The following is a 24,455-nucleotide window of genomic DNA, read 5'->3' as shown; positions in this document are numbered from 1 at the left end:
TGAAATCTCCTAGTGCTGCTCTTCTAAACAAAATCATCTTAGCTTATCACTTTCCAGATACATGATTTTGTGTTTCAAATATTTTCTTTGCCTCTAGAAAAAAAATGTTAGAGATTATTTGGCTACTTACTGGGTTATTCTGTACATCTTGCTCAACTTCAGAAGAAAAGACTGAGAGATCACCATTAAGTATAACCTCAGCCAGTGAGTTCACCAAAGGGGCATAATGTATAATTAGAAAAACCTAATAAAAGAAGGGTGGAAAGAAATATCAGACATGCATTGCAGAACACATACATTTCACAGTTTCAGTCAATGAAAATATTTCTTTGGCCTTGTTAAACTGGTATCTTAAGCACAACCCATAACTGATAGCTCATGAAAACTACTACACAACATGAAACCATACAGGTATTTGACCTGTCTCTCTTTCTTATGCCACCTAGTTTAAATAATTCTTCACAGTCTTCTGTGAAACAGAAATTCTCTTACCAGCTTTGAAAGCTGGTAGTTTAGCAAGAAACTCAGAATAAAACTGCTCCAGAAAATGGGTTTTGAGAAACACCACATACTGATTATGCTACAAAGCATCCATTGACCTTCTTGTACGCCAGCTAGTGGCAGGACTCCAGTAAGTTCTGTGTTGTGTAAATACTTTGAAGTGACTCATGAGTAAGTGTCACACAATGGGCTGAACGGGCTCAGAAGCAGCTTTTCCAGTTACCAAATTGCAGTGAAATAGAAATGCAGTCTAACAACAAAGTGGGTTCATAATGCAAGAATAAGGGCCATACTGCTTCTAAGAGACTTTGTGATGGTGGTGTGTTATCTGGTGTTTGCTTGTTTGGTTCTAAAACTCCCATGAGATCATTGTTCTCCCTCTATTTCTCGTAGAGGAAAATTCAGACTTGGAATCTTCCACAGCTTAGGCAGATTCAAACTACAATGCAGCATCTATCTGAAGTCCATCCCAGGATGTTGTGTGGCTCCAATATGCACAATTTGTCACACAAACAATAATCACTAAATGCTCGAAGAGCTACTCTTTGTTATACCCTTTGAGGGCTATCCTCAGAAGAATTGTATCAACTCAAGTAAGAAGCTACTTGGTGTGTTCATAAAAAGACAAATTATCTTGCTTTTTTAAATAAAGAAAACTAAACTAAAACTTTGTTTGCTAAATTGTCTTTAATGGTTTTGCCAAAATAGGCAAGAATACAGTAAACTATAAATCACAGCACTACTGCAAAACATGTTCTGAAATCAGACAAAATACTTAAAATACTTACTTGAGAAAGAAGATAGAGAGAAACTTGGAGACTTATTTTTGGACGCTCTCCACCCTACAGACAGAATGTTTTCACAGTTTAATATTTTATTTTAAACAAACCTTTTAACATTTCATTGCTCCACATTCTGTTACAAAAGGTTCAGAAAGCCATACTATTAAAAATTCACTTCTTGTAAACTATTTGAAATTAATATTCTGCAAATAAACATATCCTTCACATGCTTAAAAAAATCACTGTTGAACTAAGACAGTTCTTTCACAGTCTCATCAGTAACTTATATTTATCAAACAATTATCTAAGGATGCTGGTTTTCACTATGCTACTGTTCCTTCAAAAAGTAGTTCTTAGTTCATAATTTTAAAAATCTACTCCAAAAATTTGCTATTCAGAAACACCAAAATATTACCCACATAATCAAAACAGATTCTTGACAGACACTTCTCTAAATACAGTAAATGACACAGGACAAAAGTATTTTAAGTATATTCTGAGCACAGGATTGCTAAATTTTGATACCAGTACTAATGAAATTGTTTCTAAAAATAAGCTTGTGATACTTTAAAAAGCCTCCCCAAATATATTCATCAGTTATATGCAAGAGTAAGAACAGCCCAATTTTATTAGCTTACCTTATCTTGATTTACTAATGAATATACGTAGAGGGGAAGAAAGAGCCTGTTCAGGAGGTGGTCTGTCAGCACATCATTTAAAAATTCACAATTTATGATAAGGATATCATTAAGGTAATGTAAATGATCAAGATGTTCTGCTACCAGGTCACTCAGTTTACCCCTATTCCTATGCCTGAAAAGAAAACAAAAAGAAACAAAGATAGAGTTAGTTGTCAAAGACTTAAAAACTTAAATGTTCATCTTTTCCACTGATCACTGGCCTAAACACGGTATTTTCAGTAAAGTCAACTAATGGAGTTATCAAAGAATATTCAGGCAAATATGTGCTTCAGGATGAACGTGTAAGTTTCTCCCTAAGTCTTCAGAAGTTCTTGCAGAACTTCAACTTCCACTGCCAGTTTTTTCACAAACCCAGCACAAAAAATCGCAAGATTTGTTTCCAAAAGTACAAGAAGAAATCTGTATTGTATCTAACACCTATATCTTCACTTTAAGAAAGCAAGAAACAGCTGCCCATTCTAACAGGGTGAGAAGGCAAACTAAGAACAACCTGAATCATCAAAATCTTTCCATAGCTGACTGTGGAATATTACACAGGAATCTCAGGCCAGTTCACATGTCAAATAAAGTCCATCATTTACATTTTTTCCTAGAATCTTTCCTATGATCCCTGCTCTACTGAAATAACACAGAGAAAAGGAACAAGACAAAGTTAGTAAAACTGAGAAGCACAAAAAACTTCTTATTTCTTCTGAGTATCTACTGAATTTGGCAGAAATAAAACAAAGATAAAGAAAAAGCATGTTGCCAAACACTAATTTATTTGTAAGGTATAAGCACATATAGGGCATGCAGCACTAACCACTAGTTTGAAGAAATACTAAAAAATGTTCCAAGAATGACAAGGCTGAACAAAGTCTACAAAGGAATATGTTCAGAAACTAACTTAACTGGACTATTACAAACAAAATAAGGAGAGTATCAACATCTGGGAAGCACATTTCTGTTCAATACCCAGCATTTGTAAAAGCTTACTCTTCATCAGTCTGCACACAGTTATCCAGTTCTATCACGTGGCTTCCAATAAACCACACGAGGTTGGAGAAATAAGGGACAGCAGTTTTATCTCTAATGTAATGCAGCATAGGTTGGTTGTCCACTGAAGAGAAATAATTAAAAAGAAAAAAAAGATCAGTTGCCAATTTTTTTCCCATTAAAGAATTACTAAAAAGTATTGTGAAGTTTTGAGTACATGCTAGCTTTTCATACAAATATATACCTTACATGGTCTTATGCATGAAATGGACATCTAAAAAAGCATTTTACCCATTCTTAATTGGCTTGAATGAGCCTAATATTGATGTATTTACGTAGGTCTGAAGAGAAACAAACTAGTGGATTTCAGAAAAAGTTTTTAGCATTCTTTATTAAAAGTAAAAGAAAAAAAAGCATAAGAATGAAGCAGTAAAGCTGAAAGTCAAGCTAGTTAGACTTACATGACACTGCATTAAGGAACACAGGAATCATCAGTGAAGGAAGGGCAAGAAAAACAGACAACAGTTAACAGGATTAGGAACTGGGATAGTGGCATCCACTAAAGGGGTTTCAGAAGCTAAAGCACAAAGCATCTAAGCTAAGATACAGGGCAGGTGTTAGATCAGAATATATGCAGATAGTAGTCAAAATTATGAAACCTGAACATATGAGCTGTGTTTTTTCAATTCTAACCTTTATATCACAGCATTCAATGAAAATCCTAGACTAACATTCTTTTGCCATAAAAATATTTAGTAACATAAATATATAGCAAATAGAATACGAAGGTTTCTTTTTGTGAGTTCACATTTGGGTTTACAGCTCCTTGAAGTAGAAAACAAGTACCAAGTGTCAATTTCTCAACACACTCAAAGGACATTTCATCCTTTGTGGTCAACAGTGTAAGAACCTATCTGCTATGCTGCCTATCCAATTATTTACAAAGTAAATAGTTCATGGTATTAAAACAGATCTTATTTTCCTATGAAGATTGTCATCAAATCAGTTGATAGAAAGTTGTGTAAATTAAAATGTAACAATTTAAAATGGAATAAAAAATAAGAAGCCCTCTGTGAACAGATTACACAATACATACTACTTCACAGCACACTTATTTCAGCAGTAATTCTGAGTACACATCTGTTTTTTCTGCAGAGATCACGTATTTTCAGTCTATCACAGATTTTATAGACCCAAACCAAATGGGTTTCTCTGGAAAACCTGCTGTGGTGCTTTATTATTCTCACTGGGAAGTTTTGGTTTTTTTCTTATGCTGTACTAGTAAGTCAAGTACAGGAACTTGTGCCCACAGCCTCCCAGGGCACCTCTGGGAATGGTCCAGCTCTCCTTTTGACTGGAACAATTGCTGCACCTAGGAGCCCTACAATCATATTCTAAAACACTTCAAATCCAAAAGGGAGTGATGTAGCCAACAAGGTTACTGTCTCACACACTAAAGCTCAAGTTCATAAGCAAAAAATACTTGATATTCCCAAATAACTTCGATTGGGGTTTGTTTTTGTTTAGCTGGCTGTTTTTTAAACAGAGACACATTCTGACTTCTGTTGGAAGAGAAGCTAAAGTTTGTTGTGTATGCTTGATACTGTTTGTGTGGTTTTTGAAACAGCTTCATATGTGAGGAAACAATACTGTTTACAAGTACATACTGTAGATTTGACTTTCTATTTCATAAAAAACAAAATGTGCATCTGAAACATGTCAACATGCTAAGATTTTCAATCTCATAAACCAGACAGTAAACCCTTAAATGTAAATAACTGAGAACTGAACTACAATGACAAGCATTTTGTACACATGCCTTTTTTAGTATATAAAAAGCATACCTTTGTAGACATTTAAAGTTATAGTCCTAACAGCAATCCTGACCATGCTTTCTGGGTGGTTAAAGAATTTAATAGCTTCAGTATACAAAGCGAAGTCATTCGTGTGCTGAAACAAGAGGAAAGGATTTATGGATTACCAAAGCATGTACTGAATATTGTTGGAATTCTCTACGAAAATGTTTTCCCCACATTACTCTGATATTTTACATTCTATTTAATCAAAATTATTTTAGGATGCAGAGTCAGCTGAATTTGTAGCTCTGCTTCAAGCGTCAGAGGACAATGCTACACATGTTCAGTGCTGTAGTGCCCTCTTCTGGCAAAGAGTGGAGTGGAGCAAGGAATATTCAACTTTGGCCTTGGATTTCTCAGGCTTTTCAGACTTTGATTAAGCCTCTTAGAACCAAGTGGTGCAGCAGAAACGATTCTATTTATAAGAGCACCAGAAAACAAGCCATAAACAAGTTGAATTATCGGAAAAGCAGACTTCAGAACTACTGAAACAGACCCATATAACATTAAGCTCAAGATTTTATTATAGTTATATGAGGACAAAGACCTTCTTTACCATGGTTTTGCAGAGATGTCTGCAAATGAAATCTCAATTACTGATATTATCATATAAAAAAATAAATGTAGGGCATGCTGATAGAAGGGACTAAATAGAACATGTCCTAAATTGCTGTCAATTTCTAATTCAAGTCCTCTTTTCATTTTACTGCAACTCTTTCTTCACTTACCTCATTATAAAAGAAATGTACAGTATGATTGTTGAGTTTCAAGGAAAGAGTTTTCAAAAATGATATGTAATATGCCATGATCTCCTCATCAGAAAAGTCAAATTTGTGGACAATAATAGAATTTACATAGTTATTGGAAAGCAGATAGTCTGGAAAATAAGGAACATTACAGAGGTTAACAGAAAGAAAAAAATCATAGGTTAACTAGCTGTACTTGAAGTGCCAGCTAGCAACAAACTACCTGATGCTTGATGATCCCAATTTTTAGCCAAACAACTCAATGGCTTCAGACAGTAATATAATGGAATTGTTCCCTTCAAAGGTCTTTTCTCCTGAGAACAAGACAACTGAAAATACACTTTAGCTTCTTCAATTTATGTCGGCTTTGCAGATAACAATGTTTAAAACTACTCTCCTTTTCCTCCCAAAGACTTGTATGTGACTTTCACTTCATGACAGTTGTGAATTACCTGCAAATTCTCTTGGCTCTTTATGTTTCTAAAAACCTTGAAATAAACATAAGTGGCTGCATGTCAGCCCTAACTATGTCTTAACAGTTCCAGTACAAATTGTGCAACAGGTTCACCACATAATCTGAGCCAGCAAGGCGAACAGTTCAGACCACAACTAATATGCCAGCTTAAAGAACCCCTTGAAATATGCTAAACAAGTGTTTCAGTAATACAAACAACTACTTCTGTGCCACTGAAAATTTACATTAAAAGGCATTTTGGTGTCAAATTACACCATTTTCAGCAATGTTCAATGAAAAAGATTGCTAGGACGTCACATCATTCTTCTGTGAAGGAACACTAGGACTAAATTTCATTAAATGAAAGGTAATTCAATCATATCACTTAATCCTAAACAGTTTAGAAGTGTGCCCTTACACAGTGATGTTTCATGACTGATGTTTTCAAAAAGGATGTTCAGAGTCTGCAGAAGCTGTACACAGACGTAACGACCAGATTTCTGACGCAAGATGTTCAAGAAGAAAACAAACATATTCTTCTCCAAGAAAAAGCTGAAATAAAAGAGGCATCATTAAATCACTTCTTGTATTTAACAGAAGACAACTTTACTTGGATCAGGGATGATCCCTGGCAAATTTGACAATTAGCATGTTTTACAGTTATGAAGAATTATTTTGCAGCATTTTATCTGTATCACAAGACAGTATCTTCCAAAACCTAAAATACTAACAAGGACACTTAAATATTCAAGCAATGCAGAAAAGGGTCAAGAAATGTCAAGAAATCGGGCCTCTTTATTTCATTTTTTGTATCTTTAATTTTTCAGGCAGCTTCCCCATCTTGCAATCATAATTTTGAAGTGGAGAGTCCATAATGAGGGTTATGTTTTGCTCACTTGCCCTTTTCAATCTAACACACTTTTGGTCTTCAACACTGTATACCTTATTTTTCACCTGCTTTAGTTATTTTTGTTCCATACTAGAAGCAAGCATTTAATTTATGGTATATTGTAAAATTCAAATAGATTGAATGCATGCAGAGCTTTAAAGCCAGAAATGCACGTAATTTAAAGAGAGCACTACAGACACTTTCCTACCAGGACATCACAAATATCTATTAAAATGTTTTTACATTAACTGCAAAAAACCTTGTTTCTCAAATTCTCCCAAGCAGAGAACACAGCAAGGAATGGGACAGAGATATGGCATAGATCTGAATAATCAGAATCAGTTCATTTTCTTAGTCCACATCATAATCAAATAATGTTGAAATAAAAAACAAAACCAAAAAAACAAACAAAAAAACCCTGACCACAAGTAACTAAAACCCAAACAACTTAGATTTACTTCTCAATCACATAGTCTTTATAAAAAACAAGTGTTTTTTATAAAGATAAAAAAATCAGTGGTCATTAATAGTCAGATTTGCAGCTGTGAATATTTGAAGTTTTTCTATCATGCTATTTTATGAGGATTAAAACAACATCTAAACAAAACCTCTAAATATCATGGCTAGAATAAGTTCTCTATGTACTGCCTTAGATGAAGTGAACAAGTCAAAACCATATGATATTAATAAATGTACTGAGTAAATCTGAGCCCTAAAATAGGGTTAGATTTAGTATTTATATAAAAAATCTGGGAGCCAACCAAAGCAGTATATGCAAGAGGCTCTAGACTTGAGACACTTTCTTGTTAACAGAATAAAATTGTTTCTTTGTATCCCAAGAATACAATCCTGCTTTCCCATCTACTATGGGACACAGCTTTCTTCTTACACTCATGAAATACAGCCCTGGAAGAGTTAACCTTTTGAACTAGATGGTCAGGCAACTCTAGCCATTCTTCAAATGAAAATAAATAAACAGTTAACATTTCTTAGAAGTACTTACTCAAACACTGAGCTGTCATTCTGATCCCCCCATATAAGGATCTCTGTTATAGAACGAATAGTCTCTACCAGCAGGTTACGGTTGTGATCTGTTACTGTTGTATTTTTAGTCAAAATGTGATACATGTACCTAAAAGAAAAAATAATTACAAGTAATATGCTATCCTACCACTTTCACATGCACCATGCTTATCTTAGTCACTGTAACTTAATGCAGACACATACACAGTATGTCTAATCGTTGTAAAACTTAAATTCTAAAATTTCCTGTTAATATTGACAAAGAGAGCAAAGTAATTGTTAAACAGAACGTGACAAATAGAACAAATTCATAACTAGCTAGGCGATTTATCAGTGCTTATGCATATGTTAATATAGGACTAGAAATGGTGCTTCTTACAGCACCCAAGTAAACTTCTTTGGAAGTATGTTAAGTCAAAGGAGTGATGAGAAAAAACAAAACAAAACAAAAAACCAAAACAGAAGCATACACTACCTGACAAGGAAAGAGTCACATGCCAATCTACCTATAAAAGTTAGACCCTTCCTCTAATCTGCAAAGACTATTTACAGACTCGCATCAATTTCATTGTTAATAATTAGGTCTGTCAAAGACTAATCATTCATCTTGGCAAAGCTTAATCATCAGCTCTTTGGCCCTTCCAACACATAAATAACTGATTGGGAAAATGGCAAATTCCAGCTTTACTATCTCAAAAGGCAAGAGTTCAAGTCTGTCCAGTGAAGCTTTAATAAAATCTTATGTCTATATTACACAGGTGACAGGAAGCTAAATAATATTTTAAAGGCTTCTAAGTCTCAGAATTTTACTTTGTCAAAGAAATACATTCCTCTTTTTTCTGAAACAGGATATCCTACCAAAGACAACTTCCCTCATCTATTAAATGTTAATCTATCAGATAACAGAGAAAAAAAAAGAGGAAATAGGGAAGAGATTACAGGAAGGGGGAAAATAATCGTGTCTCATACACTTTTTCTTCAGTAAAAAATTCTCTCCCTCTTCATGCTGTTTTCCCCCCATTAATCAATACTCATCTTCCAAATCCAGAACAGAAACTGCTCAGATTGAAACCATTCTAAGAAATGTCATAACTACAGTCATAACTTCCCGGTCATGTGCTATGCCCTAACAGAAGTCAGTAAGAGCAAGTCAAAGAGCACCTGCAAATCCTCTTCAACTAATCTGATGATTATAGCTCAAGAGTCTTCTGGTAACAGTGTGATGACTCACAGTAAAGATGTAAGAATTTAAGTCTGATCATCTATGAGAATCCATGGGGCCTCCTAAAAAGCCCTGTAAACCCTTCCCATTATAGCACTGCATGTATTATGGCAATGAATAAAAAAATGGAGCAAAAACTTGCATGTTCTGAGCAAGCATCAGTTAAAGAAACAATGAACAGATGAAGACAAATCAGGCAAATAAATCAGTTCATTTCACTGCATATCAAGTATTTTTCCTGAAAGTTAAAGAAAATAATTAATATTATACTTCGTATTTTTGAGCCTCTTTATTTTAAGTCATATATAATTATTGCAGCTGTGAACATATACTTCTCTTAAATAAATTATATTATGCAAACTTGGGAATAAAGTTTATTCCAACAGCAGAACTCTGGGAATGTGAAGCAGCTGGAAGAATTACATTCTATTATCTCACCGTGGGAGTCCACGGAACATAGAGCAATACAGATGCAAAAGTACAAAAAACTTAATAGTCAGGAATATATTAACTCCATATTAATTAATATCATCATTGCTGCAACGTTCCTTGATTAGCTAACACAGTGATGAACTTAGAGAAAACCTGGGTTTCACTTTCAAGCTACTTCTTTATCTGATTACTTGAAAATGAAGGAAAAACCATGCACATGCTTTGTTTCTCTTACTAGGCATGCAACAACATATCACAACAATATGAAGTATCATGCAAAACCATGTATGTACATTAATTCTTCAAGCCTATTTTTAAATGTTGATTACAAGGGCTCAAGTCTGTGTTTTAGAATGCTAAAACCTCAAAGAGGTTCTTGTCAACTCGGTCTCTATCTGAAGACTGGGTTCAAACAAACAAAAAACTAACGAACACCTACAATGCAGGAAATACCAAAGCACCTGATGCAACCTAAATCAGTGGGAGATTTTGTCAGACAAGACAAAATTCTGAACATTTTTCAGGTAAGAACTGTGCTCAAATGCATAACATATCTCATTAAGTGTGGTAATTACTTTCCTACTTACTACTTATAAAAATACACTAAAACAGACAAGAGTTTAGGAAGCCAAGAACCCAAATGTTACCCCTCCTACTTAACCATAACTTGCTTTGTTCTTCATGCTGCCTGTGACCAGGTAATTGTATATTGTTCTCATTGAGGAAACTTGATGTATAGCATGGACAGTACTTCAGGAAATGAATCAGCTGTAAAAAAAGTCTTTAGCCATGTGTGTTTATGGACAATGCATGTGACAAAGCTGTGAGAAATGCTCAGCACCCAACTCCAATGGTGTAAAGCTTTTTGCACAACCAGTACGCAATTGAAATACCAACTGTAGAGGCAATAATAGAAAACATACTTGGACATAAAAGGGATTATGTAAAATACCTCTTAGAAAACTAAGAAAAAAATTTCATCTAGAAATAGATACTAAGCCTAAGTTCCAAAGCCTTTCAGTTTAGCAGGAACAGCAAAGATATCAAATTGACTCTTAAAAAATAGTTAAGATATCACCAGTTCAATACTGAGGAAAATCACCTAAGTCCTCTTCATCCATTCCAGTGCCAAGTAAAAGTTCATAGAGAGATAGGGAACAGTTATGCTCTCAAGGAGATCTGCTCATTAATGTGCTCAGGCTAGATTATTCTGAACTATGCAGCCATAAATTGCAGCTCCTAGGCTGCAAAAGCAGAGTACAGTGAGTACCATGGTCAGCAGCTGGAATGAACTGTAAGAAACCCTGACTTACACAAGAACATCCACCTTACATGTAAAGCTGGGCCACAAGAGAAAGGGAAGAACACACAGCTCAAGAGAAAAAGCACTAGCTTCACGTTCATGTAGCAAACAGACTGTTGCCTAAAACAGCCTTGATGCATTTGCTTATAGAACTGGAAGCATGTAACAGCGGGGGATATACAAAGGGACGGGGGAAAAAAAGTCGTTTTAAACTGCTGGATGCCACCTCTAGGAAGTGGATTCTGGCCTTGTTTCAGGCAGAATTTCATTTAAAGATGACAAGTTGGTTTAGACTATTTTCACAAGCATTCACTAGCACTGTTCCTGTTTCCAGAATACTTAGGGATTCTCCAATTATTCAGTCATTGACATTCCCTCCAATATTAACTGAAGCACACAAAAACCATCAAGTACTCTGAAAAAATAAAATTAAAAAAAAACATAGGCAGAAGCACTCAGGCAGTGTATAGCACCCCACAGCCTAAGCATCAGAAAGCTGGACTACACTGTAACTGTTTTCACCAGACCAAGAGACTGTACTGAAACAGTTGATGCCAACAACCTCACCATTTCCTTTTAGCCAATCCATTCTTCTGCATGCTTGCAGAAAGACTCAGTAGTAAAATTTCATAAGCAGGCCTCAAACTGTATGAAAGCTGGTGGGAAAAGAAGTTCCAGGTCCAACATTTACTGACAAAAAGCAGTAACTCTCAGCATTACTAAACAGGTGTACTGTTTACAATTTAAGCTAAACTTTACATAATGAATGTTAAAAATTTACAATATTCCCATAAGGAGAGCCTGGGGTCTAATTTCACTCTTGTAACACAGCATAATGTACCCTCCATAGGCTCAGCTAACCTGTAACAGCAAGGCTGCTGCATGCTACTCAACTCATCAACGTGGAACACATGGGGAATCGAGATCAGAATGTAGCCAGCACATCGGATGAGCTTATCAAGACTAACTTCCTTTTATGACTCCAAAATAAAGGTTTTTGACCCTTTTTCTTTCTGTTGCTTTACCCACTTCAACTGCTACCTTAGAAAAGCCTGAAATTTCACTTTACCACTAGGTAGTTACCTTTTCTGTTGACATCTAGCTAGTAGCTGCAATTTATACATCCCAGCTCAACTAAAACTTAAAATATACATAGTCTAATCAGTCTAAGGTTTTGGCTGCCCTTTAACTACTATTTTAAAATTCATAATTAAAGAAATCACATGCAAAAAACCAAACAAAGCAAAGCTAATACTTAGTATAGAAGTGTATACTCCAATTTTCAGGAGAAAAGTCAAACACAAGCCACACCACTTACAGCCTCACTCCCTTTTGCTGCAAATCAAACAGGGATCACTTCTACCCTCTTTGGCCCCGAAAGAGCATATGATGATATTTTTCTTGCCTGAAAGAGTTCAACATCCTAAAGTCTCCCTTTCACCAGCCTATTTTTTCTAAATCAAAACTCAATTTCTTCAAATTTAATCATGTACCAGCATTCCTGCTCTACTAGCAGCACCCAATTACTATTCCTTGTATGTTAAATACAACATCCCCACATTTGCATCTGAGGATTACTTCTCCCCTTCTTCCTGCAATGCCAGATCACACTGACTTACTACAGCAACCCATAATTTAAAAATTACTTTCTACAGTGCTACTACCTCACCAGTTTTTTATTTACAGATTTGTTTTCCCTGTCTTTGGTAAAAAGTAATGCATTACAATTAATCTTGCTAGTTTTGGATGGTTTTCAAGTCCAGAGACAAGGATCAGAATCCATAAATCACCTGGATAAAGTCACTGCAAGATCCAAACCTTTTATAGGTGTATCCTACTAATTACTGTCAGATCCCATTCATGTCCTCCCTGTGATCTGATTAATTGTAGAAAACTACCAGTCACTTACTTCCCAATGAGAAAAATGCCTCCCCCTCTTAATGACCTCATTTTCTTGCTCAGCAGAAAGAAAATCTGTAACAGTGGATGTAATTTTTTTTCTTGTAAGAGCAGAAACTTTAAAATGGAACCTAGAATTTAAAATAGTTTTATCCCTTGCCATCCTTTCAATTCTCCAGTGGCAGAGCTGGAGAAAAACTATTTCACCTTCTGCAGTCAGCAGTAACCCAAGGATGTCAGGCTCCGGAGACTACTGTTACACACAAGATCAACGGCTTTACCTGTGCATCAGCTCCTGAGCCCTCTCACAGGGTATATCCCTTGGACCTGCAAAACCACCGTCCTGACTACCATGAATCACCGCCAATTACCGAGATCCGCACACACCCCTCACAAGGTCTGTGTTGTTTACATGCTGGGACCAGGCTCCTCGCTTCCCCGTCTTAACCACTACCCGAAAACAAGAAAAGTTCTCCCTTCAAGAGGAACGTAGAATTTATTTTATTTATCACCTCTTACTATCTACCCCACTGAATGTGTCTGTGATACTATTAAAAATCAAACAAACTCCTATCTCAGCCATGAACGCAGCACCGAACGCAACTGCGTCTGCCCCGAGACATTTTGGGACGAGGCAGATCTCCGTGAGGAAGCCCGGAGTGCCCCTCCAGCGCTGCTGACCCGTTCCCGCAGCTTTCGGCCGGAGAGCTGCGCCAAACCGCACGCGCCAGGCGGGAGAGAGGGCTGGGGGGCCGCCTGACGAGGCCCCCCCCTCCTTTGCCCTTCCTCCCCTGAGACCCCCCCGACTGCGCTCCGCAGCCCTCTCTGAGGGAAAAAATCCTGCCCCGAGCAGCTCCGCCGACGGAGCCCGGCCTCCTACTGCCCCCCGCACCGGCTCGTACCCTCCGAGCCCCCTCACAGCCGCCGCACGCTCCCCACACAGCTCTCCCTCCCCCATTCCCCTCACAGCTGCCTCTCGCGCCCGCGGCCAACTCCGCGCTTACTTGAGGTGATCCAAGGAGTGGATGCTGCGGGCGGCCTTCCCGTGCCCACCACCCACCCAGCTGCGTGAGCGCCCGAACATGCTGACGGCGAAAGGCTGCTGCGGTCCAGGGGCTCTAAGGCTTCATAGCCCACCGGGAACAGGCGGCCAGGAGGTGAGCAGCGGCCGGGCGGGAGATAACCGGGAAGCAGCCCCGACAGCAGCAGCCGCCGGTGCACACCAGCACCACAGCGCACGCGCGGGCGGGGCATGCTGGGAAGGGCGGTTCTGCGCCCGGCCCCTTCAGCTCCACTCGGACTACAAGTCCCAGCAGGCACCGGGGCGGGAACAGGGATGGGGGTGCGATCCCTTCAGGCTTTCGCCCTCCTTTGTCGGGCCGAGCCGAGACGGTCGCGTTTTGGGGAGCCCTGTTGTCCCGCGACCTCCGGGGTTTTGTTCTTTCCTGTCAGAATTTCCACAGGAAAGTGGAAACGCGAACCCTAAGCCGTCCTCCTCTGAGGGCCGCAAACTCAGGTGACCCCGTCCGGCAGGTGCTCAACCATTCGTCAGCACCATGTCTGAGCAGGAGAGCAGCTGCGGGTCTCGAAGGCTGAGGACCTGGCTAATTTTTTAATTTAATTGATTCTTTCCCTCTCTTTTAGCAGTCATGAGTTAGGTCCTCTCAGGTCGTGAGAAAACTGTTAAGTTAAAAGAATATAAAGGACTAAATTCAGCCTAAAGAAAAAAAAAATGCCTTTTCACGTGTGCATATGCCTCCCAAATAGATCGTGATTTGAAATAAAATTTAGTCCCTGACGTTTCTTGTTCACCTTCCGTCTGTTCTGACCTGGTAACAGGGTGCTGCAAGATGCAGCAATGGAAATGCAGCCCCTGTCAGTCCTCCCACTAGGGTTTTTCCAGTAAGGATTGCACATTTAGTTTTGAATCATCTTGAAAACTAAATTAGAGCAAAACAGAGAACCATTAATGACTGTCTTGATCAAGTGTTAATTTTTTTTTCTGTTTTAAGGGGACAAACTAAATCTACACAAAGAATGCAGAGTATGTCAGCCAGTGTGAACCCCCTACACGTAAGTTTAAAATGATGCTTTGGTTATATTTTTATATAGCTAAAAACTGGGTCTCTCTTCCTCTACCCAAGTCAGAGCCTCCTCCCTCTGCACCCCCCGGCTGTTCCAGGGGCACCTTGCTCAGCAGCAGAACAGAAAACTGCTGCCAGGGTCGAGGAACAGACAGAACCTGCCTACGGGCGGCTGAAATGCTCGGGGAGGCGAGGGTCGGCACCACCGGAGGCCGCCTGTCCCCTCCTGCCCGAGGCAAGCGGCCCCCGGGCAGGCGGAGCGGGAATCCCGCTGCCAGAGAATGCGGCGGAGGCTCCGACACCTGGCACGGCCGCTTCGCGTCAACCGGACACGCCGAAGTCGGTCAGTGCTGCTGGGGGACCCGGGGCGGCGAACAGCCGGGGTATGTGCCAAGGGCAGGCGGCGGGGCGGGGAGCCGAGGGGGCGGGCAAGGGCGCGGGGGGGTCCCTCCGCACAGGCCGGGGTTGGCGGGTTCGCTGACGGCCGCAGGGACCTCTCCCCGACCGCGACAACGCGCCTGCGGGCTCCTTCCGCAAAGTTTGCGGGCGGGAGGAGGAGCGGAGCCGCGGAACCGCGGCGGGACTGCAGCAGCCGGGCGGGAAATGCCCCTGAGGAGCCTCCTGCCAACGGCGGGGCTGCGGCAGCGCCGCTGAAGCCGCCCTGGCCGCCCGGCTGCCGGCCGCCTCTTCCTCCGGGGAAGGAGGGGACCCAGCCGGCCGCCGCTGCGCCCCTGCGGGGCTCTTCTCTCCCCGGGTCCGGGTCCGGGTTTGTTTCTGAGGTTTTGCCCTTTCCTGCCGCCGGGACTGCAGAGTGCGGTCCTGGGCGCCCCGCTCCCGGCTCCGCGCTGCCGCCCGCTCCCCCCGCGCCGGCCGGGCAGATCGGTGCCCACTGCGGCGCCCGCAGCCTCCGCCGCCGGAGCCAGCTGCAGCCCCGCACGGCTGCATGCCCGCCGCGGTCTCGGCACGGCTGGATTCGCTGGAGTCCTGGGCCTTCCATGCGCTGCTAGTGCTGCCCTATATGTTTTACGTGGGCTTGTTCTTTGTCAACGTGCTGATCCTGTACTATGCCTTCCTGATGGAGTACATCGTTCTCAATGTAGGCATCGTCTTCCTGCCCGAGGATATGGACCAGGCTCTGGTGGATCTGGGGGTGCTCTCCGACCCTGGCTCTGTGCTCTACGAGACGGACAGCGAGCTGGATGTCTTTGACGGGTACTTGGAGTGACAGCCCGGGGCGCTCCGAAGCAACTGCGGGGTGACGACGCCCGGTCCGGAGCAGAGGCCGGCTGTCCCGACATGGCCGTAACTCGGGGAACGTCTCGGCCCCGGCGTGCCCTCGCTGCGTCCCGCCTCCTCCTGCGCACCATCTGCCCTTCCAAATACTCCCCGGTGCAGGGACGAAAGGGGGTGCCGGGACCCGCTGCCTCCGGGCAGGGCCGCGGACACGCAGAGGGCTCTCCGGAAAAGTCAGTCTTTTCCTCGGGCTCGTCCTGGACAGCGGCCAGCGGTGCTGGGGACAGTGACAGGGAGCGGGCCCTGCCACCGCCGCAGCGTCTTGCATGGGTGAGTTCTGCGGACCGGGCCGGGCCCTCCGCGGGGCGCCCAGGGGCTGGCGGAGCCCGCTCCGTGTCCTCCGCTGCACTGCGAGGAGAATGTCTTTTCGTAAGGACGAATTTCCACAGTCCTGAGCCTCTGCAGCTGTTTTGCTAGGCGTTAGGTTTGCAGCAGGTCTGGTCTTGGAAGCCCCTCTGAATCTAGATGAACATCCAGGCTAATAGTTATTAAAATTAAGAGATGGTATCCCACCCAGAAATACATCTTAATCACACGCTCTCTAAAACCTCTGTCTTGGATAATAAGAAACCTACCCCACTCACCTTTTCTCTCTTGTTAATTGTAGCATGAGGGGTTGATTGACCAATTTTTATTGTAGTTTTGAGTGATATTAGAACTCTGGCAATGCTGTAAAGATTTAGTATTTAAAAACATTTAAATGCAATTAGGAAGAAAATTATTTTTAGAAAACTATATTTATTTTATAGAAAACTATTTCTAGCTAAGATTTTCTGTGCCAAATGTATGTTAATGAAAACACTCACAGTTTAAATTAAAATGTGTTAACAAACCTGCCAGTAGAATTTTTAGCAAAATGTTGTCTGTAAATTTGAAAAACAGCTCAGGGTACCTTTTTACTTTCTGTTTGAAATTATGGAAATAGGAAATTCTGTTGTAAGGTTACAAACATAACCATGGTGAACATACTGGACAAACACCATTTAGCAAGCTATTTCAATCAGTCTTCCAATTTAAAAACAAACCTTTCCTGTAGTGCTTTCCTTCACATAGGGTAAAACTATCTCCTGATTTTTTCTATTCAGATTTCATATAGAGCAATAGTAGCTGGTTTTGGTCAGTAATCTAGAAGGACAAAATGTAAATTCTTGGTGTTGGAGTAACATTGTGCAAACACATCTGAGCAAAGCTTGGTCAAAGGCACACAGGAACATAACAAATGGAGGGGGACACAGACCTTTGTTGACGAAGAAATCCTACTGCATGGAGTTACTGCAAATGAAAGTGGCCACGCCAACATTTGATGGTCCATCCAAAGCAGCTGGATTAGAATCACTTCTGCTAGAGTAGGTCTGGAGCAGAATTAAACTCCTCATCAAAAACTGTTGGCTACTTTTATGCCTGTCTGCTCCACTCCTTTTTCAGCTGAGCAGGTAACACACATGCTCTGTATTCCAGGAAAGACATTAATAAAATCCAAAGAAAATTTGATCAAAATCTTGGGTACAGAAAGTCCTGGCCAGTTTCTTGCCCAAAATGCGTTTCCCCAAGCCCTAAATCTTACTACCCCAACACCATCTACTACCCAAACCGTACAGGGTTTTGAAGTTGTTTTTAATAACTTCTTTTACTGGCTAGGATTTGTCATGATGAGTTAAATCTAGTTTTCAGAAAGACCTAAGAACAGTTGGCATAAGTTTTCTCAGAGGATTTTTGCTACTACATGAAAACATGGTTTTATAGAGCATAGGTTCTGAGCATAGCTCTGTTCCATGTAGATAAACGGGCTCCTTAAGATTTTTCCCTTGTATTAATAGGATAAACAGCTCTGCAAACCTCTTGATATTCTAACTCCATATGTAGGAATCAAAATGTAGATGTCTTCACTCAGTCTATATATCCACCTAAAGCTAATGGAGCTCTGCTTCAGTTTCAATTCTTTAATCTGGAAGTTGTCATTAGATGGTGGTTTCCACTCAGAATCAAATCACAATTCCTAAGATTAGGTAAATTATTGTTGAGCAAAATATTCACTATTCCTATGGTTCATCTATTTATATACTTAATTATATTTTTATATGCAGCAACCAGGCCACAAATCATGTAATTATTTAGCTACCAGGCATGCCAGCATGAAAGAATTTCTGTTAGTATCCTGGTTACAGGTTTATTCACTGTTCTGTACCATTTCTCCTCACCAGCTCCCTAGCAAAGCAGCAGAAGAGGGCCCTAATTTGGAGCTGTGTTTCCTGCTTTGGGAACAGAAGTAAGGCACTCATAAGCAAGATTTAGATTCCTCGGGTGCCTAGCCTGGCAGTGACCCAAGTTCTGTACAACTATTAACCCATGTGCTCCACAGGGCCAGGAAGGCTGCCCACCTGACCCACTTAGACCCCAAAGTGCTGAGGATTCGCAAGATGCTGCAGGAAGGTCTTAGTTTTACCATCAAAGGTGAAAACTACATAGTCATACTCTTTGCATTAAATATAAGAAGAGTGTTGTTCATGTGACTCACCAGGGATGACTGAGAACAACTAAAAAGCTATCATTAGCCTTAGCTGAAACCTTGCAGTGTGCTCCTTACATTTAGAAAGCAATGCCTTGCACCCAGGAGGTGAGTGGCATGCATGACAGGGAAACAAAGGGGGGAAGTCCCAAGAGGCCATTCTGCAAAATGTGGAAAGGCTAATTTAGATGTTAAAAAGAGCATGTGAAACAGAATAGCTCTGTTCTCTCTTGAACTAAACCCCTCACTTGAATAAACTCAGTAGGAGCAATATTCTGTCCAGGTTTCTGAGTATAATTGGTGGCAGAGACTGGAGGTAGACAACTAAGCAGCTCAAAGAAGCATCCTACCCTATTCAAATGGAGAAATCCTTCTATATAAACTGAGCAGAATTGAGCTTGTTCATGTCATTTATTGTTTTAGTGTGAGTGTGCTAGGTTATTATATTTGAAGACCCTTGAGGGTAAGGTGATAAGACTGTTCTCCTTGCACTTTCTTAAAGTAAGATATGACTCATCACAAGGAACTCTACTCATCAGAAATAAAAGAGCAAAAGCAATCAACAATCAAAACTGAATAGCAAAAGCTCAATTTCTTTCATCTTAGAATACAAGCATTACCTGTATTTTTTCATCAAGGTGAATTATGAATGTTTTCAATTAACAGAATCCAGCACTCAAAAACTTGTGACTCAACACATCTGGTGAATGCCAACACCTAAATCCTGAACTAAGGAAATTGCTTTACTCCCTATCTCATCAATATAACACCAATTAGAGCAGGCTTAGTGTCTGAGACAGTATGCTCCAGTGGAGAGGGATACCATATTCCTCAGGCTGTCCATGCTCACATAGAACACATGACCATTGCAGTTCAGTCTTCATTCAGACTCTGTTATGCCTTCTACACCTGAAACAGTGCCAGTCCTCCTGCCCCAGGACCCCAGGTAGCAGCCAACCCAACGTACAATCTGCTGAGCCTCTGCTCCAAGCACAGAAAAGTGCAGAACATGAGGGAGGCTGTGTTTTGCCCTGCAGCCCAGTGAGAGCCTTTTCACAGAGCTCCAGTCTTAAAGCAGATCTGTTAACAGCTCTGTTACAGCTTTGTACCATACACTTCCTTCCCATTATGCAACTGGATTAGCATGTGCAGAGTCCCCTGCCTTCCCATGCTGCACAGGAGGCCTCTGTGCAGGAGAACCTACAGAGGGGAAGGAGGGACCAGCTGTCCCTTCAGACACTTGCTCCACACAGCACGTATCTGCAGATCTCCTGAGCTGCAGGCACCAGGGGACCTGCTCTTCATCTTCTGTACCTCAACTCTTCTCCATCACTGATTCATCCACAAACATCCCCTCTCAGATCTGCACCATTCTACATTACATTTGATTAATCATCTTTACAATCACAAGACTAAATGGGTACAGTCACTAGTGCCCAGCACCTCCATAATCCATAGCTCTGATTCCACTCAAAGAAGGCTTCTCAAGCCTTTCGTGTACCCCTGTTCACAATAAAAAACCAAACCAAAACAAAAAACACCTATTACTAGCTGTCAGATACTTTGATCCAGTTGAAGTAAATTAAATAATTTGGGATAAAGCACTATAGCAGTAATTCATTCTTGTAAGCATGACCAAGAAGTTACCCCAACATGTTATTTAACTTTGTAACTACTTACCAGTGGATTCAAAATGCTTTAAACAAAGCTTCTCTAAAGAAGAAAAAGTGACCAAAATCAGCACCTACATCAAAGGCAGGCAATACATAATTAACACAGTTACACAAAAAGTAACAACAGTCTAATGAACAATATCTAGTAAAGAAAATGTCACAAGTTCAAAACTCAGTTTTAATAGGTAGGCCTAATGATATCAAACCTAGCATAAATTGGTTATTCCAGCTGTATGTCACAGCTGGTTGTACTCTATTAAGAGCAACCCTTACTTCACACCAATCTCTTCATGCCTCTATTAAAGCTACACTAAGGACTAGTGTGGTCTGACATTAACAGAAACTGTTACATTGGTTTCTCTGAAAAGTTGTTCAGGACTTTGAAAAGTAAATAATTATTATTCTTAGTGACAAAAGGTTTTGATTTGATTTTTTTTTTTTTAAAGAAGGTGCACAGTGTTATATCTAACATACACAGTGACTTCTCTGTTAATTTTAGGTCTAGAGGATTATTCTGTATGTGTTTTCTTTTAAACAGATTCATTACACACCTGAAATGGTTTATGACCAGGTTAATGGATCAAGTCATGGAAAGAAACATGGAGACAAAAAGAAGGACAAGGGGACAATAAGAAAAATTGTCATCAGACCTTGTCAGTTGTGACTTTTCTCCATGACCACTGTCTCTTGAGTGTGCACTAAATGCAGTGACCCATGCACTGTTCTGGTCTTCCATAGGTAATTCTGGGATGGACTGAATGAACAAATAATAAAAGCTATGGTATAACAAAAAATCAAGATGTTACTCAGATTTGATAAACTTTTGAATAAATACTATGTTACCTGAATGGACGTGCTACTTAAGTTTTACAAACATACATTGAAAACTCTACCAGCCAGTAGTTCAAAGACAATGCTTTCTCAGGGGAAAATAATGCAAGCAGGTTCTGTTCAGGGCAGTGTTACAGTTAGAACTGTGCTAGTAAGATACTTTATTTAAATAATGAGTTTTGAAATAGTTCAGAGAGTGAGTTTTATATAAGTCAGATGGATTCATTATCTAACAGAGGATATTTTGCAGATTGTTTAAGCTCATGTTCCCATGTAAAGACGTGTAAGCAATACAATAAAGACTGACTTTTCCATGAAAATGTGAAGCAGTTGTCTGTTGGAGTTGTTCTCTTTGAATTTGAATGGAATATAATTGAAATAAGCCTTCTAGGAAATTCCAGTTTACCTACAGATACCTGAAAGTAGTTCCAGATTGCTGAGGTGCCCAGCAGGAAGGAAATACTTCTCATTAACAACTATTTAAAAAAACCAGACCTGAACTGAAGCACCAGGAATTCCACACTGTGTGGTATTGCACTGGTTTTGCCTTATTCTCATTGTATTTTTTAGAAAAATCTAGTTTTCTTAACTGGGCAGTTAAGATAGACCAATAACTTTTATGATAAAGCAGAACTGAAAACATCTTATGTGAAGTCCCTGCATAATGACTGTCCTCTGCAGTCTGCATTTCTACCATTTGCTCCTAGCTCAGGCTTTTGGTGTCCCAAGTTTCTTGACAGCCAGTGGGAGGGAACAAGAGGGTGATGGTATAGACCCCCCATAAAACAATGACAAAGAAACTTGGTATAAAAACATTTTTTGCCTGATAATCTTAGTATGTTATACTGAAATGGCATTTGTAAACCCTTAGTGCAGTAGAAATTACTTCCCAGTCCTCAGAATTCTGTGCTCCAAATGTAATTTTTGGCTGCTCCTGCAAGAGGTAAAGCACTGTGACTGAACTTAGTGGCTTTTCTCCAAGATTGGTCCAATCAGACAAAGTTTGAGGCCTTTAAACACTGGCAAGTGCTATTGTTCCATATGATGCCTGGCCTGTAATTCAGGCACAAGGGCACTTAGGGCACAAAGTTCTAAGAACTAAATCCCCATTTAAGCACTTTTCAAAACATCTTTTTTAGCATAGCCAGTGAATTCAGTCTTCTATACACAAGACACTCATTTGATAAAAGCATTTTGCGTAAGCTTTGTGCCAGAAGAATATCCAAACTTTGAACCTTGATTAATATTAGAATGTTTAACTGCAACTTTTAACTGTCTGAAAGGATGAAAAGAACTTTTCGTTGTTACTAGTGGTTGGCTTCAGTCAGCACTTCTGTATCTTCTAATTCTGGACTTAAGTCTGTCAGTTAGCATTGCAAGATTCTATTGCCTGTTAAGAAAGAATTATTTCTCCATTTCCAGACCACTGAACTGGTAAGTGCCAGCAGGACCAACCTGTCTCCCTGATGCAGTGTGCTCTCCATTAACCTCCAATACAAAGCACTGAGCATGTCATCATGTGCAGAAGCCAAGAGTGGTTTTGTGGCATTTCCAAGAGAGAAATGAAAAATATTTTGAACAGCTACTACAAGCTACTGTAAAAAAAGGAATACTCACTTTTATTAAGACTTTTAAAAAGATGTATGAGAACCAAAACACTGTATCACCATTTACAATCTGTACATTATAAACATACATCTCCCACCAACTCAAGTAAAGAAAACAGCAGTATACCCAACATGATTTGATCAGTCCAGACGTGTGACATTCAGCTGCCTGTGTAATATTTAGCATGTTCTCAGATTCAGTTACTTTGAAGTGTAGTTACAGAATATATCCCTAGAAGGGCATTTGTCATCCAAAGTGTAATTCGGGGAAGCCAAGACAGGGGCACACTATAGATCTGCAGACTTATAGGAACATCACAAAAAATTTGTCTTGGATTACCTCCCATTCAAGCATCTGAAAGAGGGGAGTGCAGATGAGGTTTTGTTCCTACTCTGAGTAAAGTTTGGCCAGAGAGAAGAACCATGCAGATAGTGAAGAAAAATACCACATCCTACTTACAGTCATATTCTCCATAGAGTTTTCCATCTTGTTCTCTTGTACTATTTCCTTCATATACTATAACTCGTTCCTTTGACTAACAGAAACAGCAAACCAGACCAACCTTTCTTCCTTTCTTCCTTAATACGTCCACCCTCCACCCCTGTTGTCAAGATTCTGCAGGCATTGAAACTTCAGCAAAGAAGTATAATTTGCTGGGAAAAACATAAAGATTGTGGGTTTGAACTTTTAAAATTTGGCTCCTCTTTTTAAAACCAAGTAAGAGAGTATTTGAGAGACTAGTTGAGTGATTCTTGTTTGTATTGTTCTTTGGGTCAGTATTGTCAGTGCTTCTTTTAGCAGAGGAGATTTCAAGGAGATTGTTGAGCTAACCCTGTGCTAACTATGAGGCAGAGGTCTGCCTTCCCAATTCATGGAATTTTGAATATTCCTTGCTTTTTCAATTCCAGTTTGTTTTTCTGTCTCCAGACTGTACCTGGGCAGGGAACCAGAATGCTAGGCCTGACAATTGTCTCTATATGAACTGAAGTACTCTCCATGTCTGCAGAGCTTAAATAACAGAAGACAAAAAAAAAAAAAAAAAAAAGAAGAAAAATGCAAACAATTGTTTTGCAATCACAGTCAGCAGGACCAGTGTTTGGCCCACATATCATTGAGGCCAGCAGCAAGGACACACAGTAATGCTTTGAAATAAGTTTTTGTCTGTCATTTCCTAGTTATTCATAACTCTGTGAAGGAAAGCCACATAAATCCCACACATTAGTGATTTCACTGTCAAGTATAAAACAGATGCTTATACACCTATGCTGCAGCCTGCAGTGAGAAACTAAATCCCAAACCAGATATAAGAATAAATAAATAAAAAAAATTAAAATTTTCACTTGAGACACAGTAGAAACCTTTGAAGATTGTAACTTCAAGATTTTTTTATGCAGTAAGCTGAAGCTACCTGAGGGCATTTGGATTTCTGTGATGTCAGAAAAGTTCTTAATAGTTTTCCAGCTTTAATCATCTTTTCCTCTTGACTTTTTTTTTTCCTGATCTTTTTGAAGGATTCTATAATAAGGGAGTGATAGAAAACATCTTTCTATCCCTTAAGACAGCTCTGCTAATCAGCATTCAAGAAAAGAGCCACTTTAGATTCTTATGGATAATCTTATGATAGCAGACTGGTTTACAAGACTGATATTAATGCTTCTGACCCTAATGCTTCAAAGC

At 40.1% G+C, this 24,455-nt stretch overlaps 2 protein-coding genes across 5 annotated transcripts in view; one reads left to right on the top strand and one right to left on the bottom strand.

Annotated features, from left to right (window-relative positions):
• The window catches only part of CLEC16A (C-type lectin domain containing 16A), a 49,580-nt gene extending 35,551 nt beyond the window's left edge, over positions 1-14,029 (bottom strand). For all 4 annotated transcript variants that reach the window (XM_030459711.1, XM_030459709.1, XM_030459710.1 and 1 more), the window contains exons 1-9: positions 13,788-14,029; positions 7,908-8,036; positions 6,434-6,567; positions 5,544-5,692; positions 4,804-4,909; positions 2,960-3,083; positions 1,922-2,096; positions 1,290-1,343; positions 131-244 (exon numbers count right to left, since the gene is read on the bottom strand). In XM_030459711.1, coding sequence (XP_030315571.1) covers positions 131-244; positions 1,290-1,343; positions 1,922-2,096; positions 2,960-3,083; positions 4,804-4,909; positions 5,544-5,692; positions 6,434-6,567; positions 7,908-8,036; positions 13,788-13,867 — 1,065 coding nt within the window. In that variant the 5' untranslated portion in view covers positions 13,868-14,029. The remainder of the gene's footprint in view (positions 1-130; positions 245-1,289; positions 1,344-1,921; positions 2,097-2,959; positions 3,084-4,803; positions 4,910-5,543; positions 5,693-6,433; positions 6,568-7,907; positions 8,037-13,787) is intronic.
• Positions 14,030-15,332: 1,303 nt separating this feature from the next.
• DEXI (Dexi homolog) lies at positions 15,333-21,493 on the top strand. The gene has a single exon (XM_030459899.1). The coding sequence runs from the start codon at positions 15,811-15,813 to the stop codon at positions 16,090-16,092; it is 282 nt and encodes a 93-aa protein (XP_030315759.1). The 5' UTR covers positions 15,333-15,810; the 3' UTR covers positions 16,093-21,493.
• Positions 21,494-24,455: the final 2,962 nt, after the last annotated feature.

The sequence above is a fragment of the Calypte anna genome, chromosome 14, assembly GCF_003957555.1.
Source record: "Calypte anna isolate BGI_N300 chromosome 14, bCalAnn1_v1.p, whole genome shotgun sequence".
Lineage (NCBI taxonomy): Eukaryota > Metazoa > Chordata > Aves > Apodiformes > Trochilidae > Calypte > Calypte anna.
This window is presented reverse-complemented; position numbering and strand designations above follow the sequence as displayed.

What these genes read in the sequence shown, in the direction of transcription:
- DEXI (XM_030459899.1), top strand. Translation starts at nt 15,811, where the DNA reads ATGCCCGCCGCGGTCTCGGCACGGCTGGATTCGCTGGAGTCCTGGGCC.